Below are 10,868 nucleotides of genomic sequence, written 5' to 3'. Positions count from 1 at the left end.
GTCTTTAGAAGTGTGGAGCAATTGGCAAAGTCCTGAAACAGTCCCTCTCCTTACCCCCCTGTCAGGGGCTCTGCCTAGCCCAGGGTTGGGGAGCTGCAGGAAACCATCCCCACACCAGCCTTTCTCCCACCTTCAAATTCCACCCGAAGCCCATGGTTACGTTGTCACTGCTAACGCTGGTTCTTTCACAACTCTGTTCTGTAGGTAACGCTTCAGTGAACTGACAGGTTGTTAAAGTCGTCTCTTCAGATGGCCAGTTAGAGCCCACCTGTGAGAAATCCCCTGAAACAGGACTGCTCCCTAACAAATGTGAATCCTATATGCAAGCAATCAAAAGACATTTATTTATATAAAGTTCTGTAAAAAAATAAATTTTAGAACAGCATAGTTTCATCGAGAAAAAAACATTTTCTACAGAGTTCCAACTGCAAGATTTTTATGTTGTACCGTCATTAAATAAGGTGGGACACCATGTGAATTTCATTGCACTAGAAGAAATGCAAAGCATCTTTTTTTTTTTTTTAATATAAAGATATACAGAGCAGTCTAGACAACTACAGCTGTGTTACAGCTATGTGTTCTTTTGGATTTGGTCCAAAGAAACCTGAGTCTGTTTCCAGAGAGAATGAAAAAAAAAACATTGCACAGACAGCTTGATCACGTGTTTCTTGCTGAAGGATCACTCCCTGCAGCTCACTCCCAGTCTAGTTTCCCCGACTATCAATAACGTCCTTTCTTGGACTCCGGTCTTAAGTATTCACCTCACAGTCGACACACCGCTTCGAAGAAAGTCGGTCTGTTGTCAGAGCCATGTGACTGCTCCCAGGGGATTATCACCTCTTCTGCTCCCAAATTTCAGTCATGTTTAGGTCTAAGTTGTTAAGGCCTTTCAGAGCTTGAAGGTTTCCAGTGTAAAAAGCTACATCTGAAGTAACCAGGCTGCAGGGAAACATACGGTAAGATCAGCATCAGAAAACCAACCAGGGTTATTTACAAACAATGACAACAATGCATGTTCAAATATGATGCCTGGATGAGACATTTTAAATATCAGTTCAAAACTCAATGCTACGGAGGTGGTTTATGTTACAGAAGTGACAGTACCTGATCACTGCTAGGTGTAAAACTAGTTATAGGGAAGGGAGATGAAACGACGAGTTCAGAACTGAGCAGGAATTGAGCATTAAAACTTCTATTCTCTTGCTGTAATCCCAGGTTTATCTTGACTTAAACCCCCAATTCCATTGCAACTTAGAATATTAATTATTGCAACAGCTTCTGTATTCTAGAAGGTTAATGTAAAAGCAACCAAACAGCACTATTGTTTGTAAGTTTATACAGAGTTAAAATCCCTCATACGTTGTTGAAACGTATGCAGGGCGTGACAGAAACATGATCATGGTGTTTCCAGTTAGAAAGCAGCAAGATGTAGGCATAAAAATTGTGTTTGCTTAGTAAGAAATTAACCAGGATTCACAGACCTCGATTTTTACTATTATTACAGAAATGAGCAGTTTAAAATAGGATGAGGATCAGAAACGCATGTTGAAAACTAGGTCAAGGAAAACTGCTGGAACAGCAGCAAGTGAAATCCAGCATTTGGTGTTTCCCTTTGAGAAGGGCCCAGACGACACGCTCCCAGAGAGCTGCATTCTACAGTAAGTAACCGCTGCCCTGAAAGAAACAGACTCAGGGCATTACTGTTTCCAGCTGCAGCTGAGTGCCCCCTCTGCCAGTAAGGATGACTGTGCTGGGAAATAACACCACCAGTATGTCACCAGGAACACCTGCCCCGACCCTCTTGTCAAAAAGGGATCCATTTAGGGACGTCCAACCACAACCATCAAACAAAACCCAGAAGAGCAGGATGACAACAGCACAGCACACCGTTTAGGACTAGAAACCCCAGTGGGAAACACGGACACGCTCTGGGTGCTCTCAGTTCAGCTGGGGCTGCTGCAGCCTCGCTCCCATTCAGTAAGCTTGTTGGCTTACAAATGCCTTACTAAGTACCCAAGGCAACTGGGTGTTACCTTGCGAATACACCACAAGTACAGAAAACTATTTCAGATCAACTCTTTCACAGAGTCCAAGGATGAATAAATAAGCAGGACAAGTAAGAAGAAATTGGGCAGGACCAAAACTCTTCTTCAGTCCAGCAACATTTGAAACATTTATAAACTGCCTTCTCTGGCTTCTTCAACCCCAGACAATGCTTTCTTGCATGTGGGTAGGCCGACTGAATTTCACCCTTACTACACCACAAATAAACACCCTCAGGTCATTAAGAATGATTATAAAACCCACCGTTTCAGGGGACAATCCAATTTACAATAGGATTCAGCCTGCAAGAGGCTGTACGCTTTCCTGGGAGGTGTGGGACAGCAGGCACAGCCTGACCTGTTTTGATGATGGAGGGTTAGGCTGGAGCAGGACAGGGGAAAAGCTCTGTGAGCATAATCTCATTTCAAATCTAGTTCTGCCATAAAAACCATTTCTGTACAGAATCTGCCCGTTGCACAGATGAAATACCACTTTTTCCTATTTTTACTTCGCTAGCGCCATGAGTCACCATCCGCGTTTCAAAACTGCTTCACGAATCACGCCAAATCTTGGGAATTAAACTGTGGCTACTGCTGTCACATGAGGAGAAAAACTGAGGAACACCTACAGCAGAGTTTCAGTAGGACAATGCCCAACTATTACCAAGCTGATTGCACTCCTAGTTCCCACAGAAAGCCACAAGTCATGTCCTTTACTGTAAGAAAGCTCCAAACGGGACATACTAAAGCCCAGAGCGTGGCTGCATGCTGAAATCACAACTTTCTTGCAGAAGACAAAGCCTGCTTATTTAAATTAAGCAGTAAAAAAAAAAAAGTGCCCAAACATACCCATTCAGAGGTCCTCCATCATTGACTACGTTTAGGTGGGCCAGCTGCCTCTTCAGGTGAAGTTTGTAGCTTGCGTTAATTCGCAAGAACAACGTCTAGAAGAAACCACAGAACCAGAGTAAGGACCCGTCCCCTTGCTCGTGTCACTGCCTACAGTGAGGAAATACATTGCGAACCCCTTAAACCACTAAATTTCCGTTTTGTTTTCGCAATTCAAGTGATTTTTCCCTTCTGCCAGTCCTTCCACCTCCTAATCTTTCTGGCCACATACAATATATAACATACAGGACAGTACACACCCTCCCTTCTTTGTTACTTGTTGCCCTTAGAGAACACATTCTTTGGAGCATGAATTTTTCTTCCCTGTTGTCTGAAGCATCTAGCAACTTGTATTAAGGCTAGAAGGTAACAAATCTCTTTCCTGTACTATAACCACTTAAGTGTCTTTTTTTTTTTTCCAAAAGAAAGCGTGAAAAAGAGTTGGAAGGGACCGTTTAATTTAGTGGAAAAGAGAAACTACAACTCAGTGTATTCAGTGACTGGATCAGTCCTTCTTGTCTTTAGATTTACAGCTCTGTGGTAGCAATAACTGCAGCAAAATACTGAAAAAGCACATCTGGTACAATTTGGCTGCAAAATACATTTTGGGACCTTCAGAAGCCACTAAGTTTGAGTAGTGTTAGAGAAGAATCCCCTAAAAGGGCCGTACTCAAGCCCCAAAGCATTGCCATTTGTATAGTATTTCAGCACTGACTCCTGAATTGAAGATTCACTTCTCTAGACATTAAAATGCAGCTCAAAATGCTGGAATCAGTCAGTTCTTTTCACGTGTCTCATCATTCCCCCTGCACATCCCAACGCTTACTTCAGTTCAGACCGAGCTGCCTGCATGACTGCTGCCAACCCCTTTAATGTGTGGGCTTCACAAAGACTCAGAAAAGAATTTTTTCCCCCCAAGATAAAACAGAAGTCTCTCTTGTTACCAAGTTCTCGTGCATTTGCAAGGGAGGTATTACATCAATCTCAAAAATAACATTCACCTGAGTTTGCTCCTCGGGCAGGAGATCGTATATAGCTTCGTGCATCTTTGCCATTTGCTTGCAGATATTCCTGAAGCACACTGAAGGAACAGGAGCTTTCACTTCATACTGGAAAGAAAAACACAACCAGTTACTCCTTTCTACCACTTTCAAATGGTTTATACAGGAGAGGTTCCAACAGCCATCTGAAGCCCTGTGTTGCCAATGACGTCATGAATCAAGGTTCATTTAGCATATCACGAATTAAAACGGCTGCTGGGCGTGATCTGATTCAGCCAAGGACTCACATACAATCTTTTAGCACTTCCTGCTTTATAAGCCAACAGTAATATTCAAGGCAGTAGGAAACCTGAGAATTTCCCAACTTCATCTCTTCGTCTGTGTTAGTCTGAATTGCTTCTCTTTGCTCATTACTTTCTTTTGGCTTCCATTACCCCATGAATTACCGATGCAGAGAGAATAATCACAGATTATATCACGGCTACACAGCTGCACACCATGTGGGCTTCTAGCTGGCCCTCTCCTTCAGATTTGTCTGAGTCAATGACAGACAAACAATTCTACCTCTGATGAATACGCCCCTCAAGTACTTCATGAAAGAAAGCTACTTCTCTAAGATCAGATACATCCAAATTTCTGAAGAAACAAGGAAAGGAAAGCGTAAAGAAATGGAAGCTCCTGAAAACTCAACATTGGCCGTAAAAAAACCCAAAACAAACCCCACAAAAATGTTGCAGAAGCGCCCTGGAAAACAAAGTAGCAAATGTCCCTTCTCCCAGTGACTGAAATCCAAGAAACAAGACACTGGAAACCACCAGACGGCAGGAGATTTGCTACAAAGGGAATGAAATTCTTATGTCCTTACCCTGGGCAGGGAAGATCTGAATGGGATTTCAGAAGCACTTTGAAAAAAACTGTCCCAGGAACAGCGAAGCCAGCTCTTCGGTTCCTGGTGGAGAGGCTGTGCTAGCACAGGCCTGGGTTAAACACGGGTAGGTCGCCTTTGGTAGGGTGACACTTCCCCACAGAGCCTTGCACAATTCGGTGGAAGAACTGAATCATTATAACTAAATTATTTAATAAACACGTGAGAACAGATGCTCTCTCTTATGCTAGCCTGAATTGTGAAAGAGACCAAAGCTTGCCTGAGTGCAAGAGGAAAAAAAGAAGTGGGGAGTTTTGAGAAACTCTTCATGGAAAAGCCAAACCAATGACCTAATTCTGATAGGAGAAGTAGCAGCAAAATAGTGCTCACTGCTCCAGAAGCCCTGCTCCCTGCGTGGGGCAACCGCACAGCGTACAGGATTGTGCCTCAAGCCATATGAGTTAGGCAGCTTAGGTAAATTTACAATTTACCAGTATGTTGTAAAGCCAAAGGGAACTGGCAAGCTTCAACAGTGGCTCTTGCATGACTACAGACAAATCAAACTCTACATCGTGACGGGGGAAAAGCAACAGCACCAGAAAGAAACATGAGCTCCAGCCCTGCAAGGTGCTGGCCGTTTTTATCTCCAGCTAAGGTCAACAGCGTGTAATACCACGAGGGATCAGACAAAGATTTACTGCTCTTCTGTCCAAACAGTCACAAGACAGCAAGCTCCAAGAGAAGCTAAGAACTCGAACTGGATTTTTTCCACGAACATGTATCCCTTTTTAAAAACCTACGACTTTTTCACTTGTTAATTACCTCTGTTAAATGCCTCCATTCCCATTTTATCTCCCTGCCAAAGTTCACAGACAGATGCTGCGATCTGTCCGTGCTCTTGTGAAATGCCCCGCTGAGCACGAGGCCTCGTCACGGTGGCACTGTGTGATGCCAGCTCTTGTTCCACAGAGCTCCCAGGGGGAAGGAGAGCCTGGAATCACAAAAGTAACTTGTCCACGTTACCCAAGTGCCAGGTCAAGGTCCCTTCTGCAGGACCAAACCGTTTGTCTCCTACAAAGCAGGTTTGTAGACCGTGCGATACTTGTTTTTAAAGCATGCTCTGCTATGAAACTTGCTTGCTTACTTACTCAGATTTACAGGCTTTAAAGCAGGTGACCACTTTATGCACAAGGCACTGAAATATTTGGACGCTCACAAAAACACGTAAAACAAAGAACACACTGACATGGTTGCACTGACATGCCCATTTGCAAAATTTCCTGGTTTTATGTTCTTCACAGCCTCCAGTGCCAAGATTTCGTTATTTCAGGAACAAGATGAGACAAATTACAGGGTATGTTAGGAACAGAGGCAAATCAACACGGTCTCCTCTTCTCCTGTACTCTGTGGGTTACATCCACGTGAGGCAGACACTTTCACTCAAGCCTTTAAGAGCTCTAAAGGACAGGAATATTCTCAGTTTATCTCTCGTAACAGCTCACAAGGGGAGAATGGGCTGTAAAGATGGAAGGACAGTAAGGGATGGATACATAACTAACTACCATCAAGAACATCAACTGTGTTACTGGTTTGTTGTGGGCTAACTTGTTTAATATCAATAATCAAAATTCTTGCATTTGTCTTTTATTTTCAAGAGATAAGAGGTAAAGTGACCAAAAAGCCATGTTACTTCATAAAACAGGTATTTTTATGCAGGGCAAAAAAACCCAAGAAAGCAGCAGACCGCTATATTTGGATCTTTAGAAAAGGGCATAAACATGTTTTAAAAAGTGTAAAAACAACAGGGGGCGGGGAATCCTAATTTAAACGCTTTGGCTTTTTTTTCCCCCCTAAGTTTAGGTAATATGAAGAAACAAATGAAAAGAAAAAGCACAATATAAAATAAACAATAAAATAATAGAAACAGCAAGGAAGATAGAAATGCTGCCGGTTGCAGCTGCCTCAGTGCAGCCCCATCAGCCTGTTCCCCAACCTGGGCTCCGCCAGAGAGATGCTGTGCTTCTCATGAGCTCCTAACAAGGAAGAGGTTGGACCAGGCAAATCAATCAAATCTCTCAGTAAAGAATTAATTTTTCTCTCTCATGGAACAACAACTTCTTTTTTTTTTTTTTTTAAAGAGCATAAGATCCAAAACAAAACAGTAAGCTTTAAAAGCTCAAGCACTTTTGATCTATGGGCCCAGGAGGTCCCATCTTGGGGCAGTCTCTGTCAGTGTATTCCACCTTGAGGTGAGTCAGTGTGAGTGGATCCAGCCCAGGACCAACCTGTTCTGCTGTACAAACACTAAAAAACACCACGAGCACTTCATGGAACAGCTATTAATGCTGCTACACAGCAGGATCTGCAAAGCGCAGACCTCTAGTCCCCAGGCCTGCAGCCCAGTAGATGGGCTGGTCCTTCCCCTCCAAAAACTCTTCCTCCTCAGCAGTTTTTTGCTGTTTCCTCAGGAAATGACACACTTCCCACTTCCAAAAAGGCACCACCAGGAAGAACAGGAAACGGGAACTGGCTCAGCCTGACTGCAGACAAGACCTGTCAGTGGAGAAAACTGCTGAGGGTAGGAGAGCACTTCAGTTTCTAAACACCAGAGCATCTGCGCCACCCAAAGCATTTCTGTTAGTGCTGAAGGAATAAACGAATAGTATTTTATTTTTTTTTTGTGGAGGTGAGGGCGAATGACACCCCCATGGCAAACGTTACGACAAAACACATTCACAAGTACAGCACTGAGCTTTGTGTTTATACAGTTTAAAGAAGTTCAAACAAGTCCTGATTAGGAAAGTTTAAGACTCCGTTTCAAACGTCTAGACTGTACACAATGAGACTTCCAATTGCAATTTAGAGAATGTATAATTATTTCCATAAATCATTACCTTGGATAATAGTTTGTCAAATAAGCTATCCATTATGGCAACGAGCTTTGCTGAAATTTCAGCTATGTGGTCGTGATAATCCTGTAATGGAAGAAAGCAGGTTTTATTTACTATCTAATAGCATTCATATTCTTCAGAGCATAGTTGAAAAGCAGAACTTCACATTTAATTAGGAAATGCCAAAAGAATTACCTTGGTAATGTGGTCAAAATGCCTGAGCATGCTAAACTGCTTCGGCTGCAGTCGAGCTTCAAAATGAGCCCTGATAATAGGAATGTAGTGTACGATTAGCTGTAGGCAACGTGAAGAAAGGGCTGTAAATCCAGAAGCGAGAGAGGGAAAGAAAAATAACTTAATTACTACACAGAAAGAGTCATTTTGTATAGACTGTATCTCCTTTAACATAAATAACAGATCTGACAATTTAACATGCCTTTTCTTTTTTTTTAAAAAAAAAAGGAGGAAAGCATTTGTTTCCACTGGGAAACCCCACCCAGTGAAGATGCCAGACTGGTACCTGGCTATTCACACCCAGACATGGGATAAGGGACTAATTTTACAAGAGGCTTTAAGTGTCTACTTGACATTTTGAGCCCTGAGCACATGCAGACATCAGAGAGATCTCAAAAGACCTGACTCATCAGCTACCTAACCTCAGCAGCCACATTCTCAAGGCATCAATGTTTCTTCCACAGGAGGTGGACATAAACACCCTGCCCTGCCAGTACTGAGCTGCCCAGAGCCTGCTCCTGCCTGCAGTGCCAGTAGGATTCCCAAAACTGAGCTTCTATGTCCAACAGGGGACAGCCAGCAGCAGGACACATGGTGGTGCCAGCGTGGTCACCACACTGGCCAAGCCTTCTGGAGCAAAGACCCAACCCCGCTTTTCTCTGCTCACTTGTGTCTGCTCCAACACTATATGGCCCATGGCCCCTTGGGGGGAAACCTCTCGACCCATCCTCCTCAAGCTATTCCCTTTTAAAAAGGGAAATGCAGACTGGTAATCAGGACACCCTGAAACATGGGAACTGCAAGTTCAACCCATCAACCAAAGACTCTTAATTTCAAGAGACAGTTTAAAACTGGGGTCTCGAGTAGCATGTCAGACTTTTCTCTATCAGGGAACTGGGCACCTAGTTCTCCCCAGCTTTCCAGAGCAGCTAAAGCAGTCCAGGTGGGTAACCTGTGGCTGGCAATTCAGCTAAATAGCTGCACACTGAAAATGAGAAACTCTAAAGCCCAAATCATAGTTTGGATTCAGCACACAAAGAGCCCTAAGTTACCTGACCACGCCGGGACATTCAGCCACATAAAGACTAACTCTTCGATTCAGAGCCACCCACAGAAATCATTTTGCGCGTTACTGACACGCGGTTATAACCCGCAGGAGCTGTACATGGACACGGCGTTACAGAATACAGCACCACGGGGCAGATGGGACAGCACAGCTCAGCAAAATGCACGGGGAGACAGGGGTTTGGCTGCGTTCCTCTACCTACTTACCTCCAGTCTCAAGATCTGAACACTAAGCAGCTCCCAAGCATGCCAAAGTCACCACTGAAAACTGCGCCTTCCCGCAGTCAAAACATTTTCATGGAAAACTTGTTAGCCTGTGTATTTGTTCTTATGTTTCCTTCAGTAACACAGTGAAACTTTACATTTAAAGTGACCCAGTAGACAGCAAAGGAATTTGATGGATTTTAGTGCACCCCTTAATCAGACAATTCACTAGCTTTTATGCATGTTTTACCCCCTATCCAGCAAGGTCTTGTCACCCTCTGTGTTCCATCACAGCACCACAACACAAACATATCTTATCATAAATGTTTAGGGGTTTTTTTTTGTGTTTGTTATTTTTAACAGGCAGGAGAACAAGCTTTCACATTTTAAATATAGAAATCCATACCTAGGTTTTTTGTAGTGATTGTTTTCAAACCAACAACTTGTAATGCACCAGCTCCGAGCACTAGTTGGCAACTTCTAGAGTTAAAATACTGTGAGAAAGAAAAAAGATAGTGAAAAAGCATGCTGACTCTTTAACAACCACACATAACCACTGTTTAGAAATACCATCAATAGAATTTTGAAAGATTAAATAGATTACTATGAAGGCCAGTACCAGAGTTTCACATACTCCTTATTACAGAGGAGTCCACGACTGTTAACTAGTAAGACAAAAGGAACTTGTTCACCACTCTCAGTAGTTACTGGCCCATAGTATTTTTTGACTCAGTTTATGCTAAAGCACTCAAGGCAGCCTTTCAGCAAAGGGAAGCAGAAATACTGCTACTAAAAACACAGTTAGCTACTCAGTTATTTCAATTCAGGGGCTAATTTCTGCTTCTCTATGAGACCTTTGAGTGAGGCTTCTCTCAGTGTGAAAGAAAAGCAGCAAGTCAGACTTGCTGCAGATGAGCTATGCTCAGCCTTACTTTGAAAGCTGTAAACAAGAACAGCTTTGTACTAGAAATCTATAAAACATACTTCGCAAACCAGGACCTGGGATGGAGTGAAGGCTAAGGATCTCACTAGTTTTGCTAAGTAGACAAGTGTAATATCAGAATGGAAGATATCAAAAGAGCAAGTTTCTATTCTGGCTCTAGACCTTCCCCACTGCTGATGTTAAAACTTGAAAGCACTGACACTCAGTGCTGCTGAGGTGGCTGAACCTGTGTTGGTAACACTATAAAATACCGAGATTAAGAAATGATGCACAGAAGATGTTAAGCCATGTCAAAAACCAATTCTGTAAGAATTCCAGGTACAGTGGACAACTCATTACTTGATCTTCTTCACTTAGTTCCAGGAGAAAAGAAGTTATCATTAAATGCACACAGGCCAGCGAAGTCCCCGGACAGTTCCTGTTAGCATATTCTGTCTTATTTTGGAATTCTGCTCCATCACCCAGCTTGAGACACCAGATATTCTAGAGTGACTTGGATGATGCAGTAGAGACAGAGGAGCCATTGCTGTTGTCCCCGATTCCTGCACTGAATGGAGAGCAGAAGTTCCAGGGTTCATGTTTGAACAGAACTGTCCTGTTGACACTGGGGTGGAAACTGGGAGGCAAAACTTACAGAGAGCTGCCCCTTTCTCATGCACCTGAAGACAGATTCACAAGAAATTGTGACAAGGTTGCCCTGCAGATTGTGTCCGCAACAGAGAGGATCTCTCTCAC

At 43.1% G+C, this 10,868-nt stretch overlaps 1 protein-coding gene across 3 annotated transcripts in view; it reads right to left on the bottom strand.

The window, feature by feature from the left end:
• Window positions 1–321: 321 nt before the first annotated feature.
• VPS54 (VPS54 subunit of GARP complex) overlaps window positions 322–10,868 on the bottom strand; it is a 55,923-nt gene continuing 45,376 nt past the window's right edge. For all 3 annotated transcript variants that reach the window (XM_068404010.1, XM_068404018.1, XM_068404026.1), the window contains 6 exons: window positions 9,597–9,684; window positions 7,883–8,004; window positions 7,691–7,771; window positions 3,932–4,039; window positions 2,892–2,986; window positions 322–939 (listed from right to left, as the gene is read on the bottom strand). In XM_068404010.1, coding sequence (XP_068260111.1) covers window positions 834–939; window positions 2,892–2,986; window positions 3,932–4,039; window positions 7,691–7,771; window positions 7,883–8,004; window positions 9,597–9,684 — 600 coding nt within the window. In that variant the 3' untranslated portion in view covers window positions 322–833. The remainder of the gene's footprint in view (window positions 940–2,891; window positions 2,987–3,931; window positions 4,040–7,690; window positions 7,772–7,882; window positions 8,005–9,596; window positions 9,685–10,868) is intronic.

This window comes from Nyctibius grandis, chromosome 1 (genome assembly GCF_013368605.1).
Source record: "Nyctibius grandis isolate bNycGra1 chromosome 1, bNycGra1.pri, whole genome shotgun sequence".
In the NCBI taxonomy this organism is placed as follows: Eukaryota; Metazoa; Chordata; class Aves; order Nyctibiiformes; family Nyctibiidae; genus Nyctibius; species Nyctibius grandis.
The sequence above is the reverse complement of the archived record's forward strand: the minus strand, read 5'-3'. Positions and strand labels throughout refer to the sequence as shown.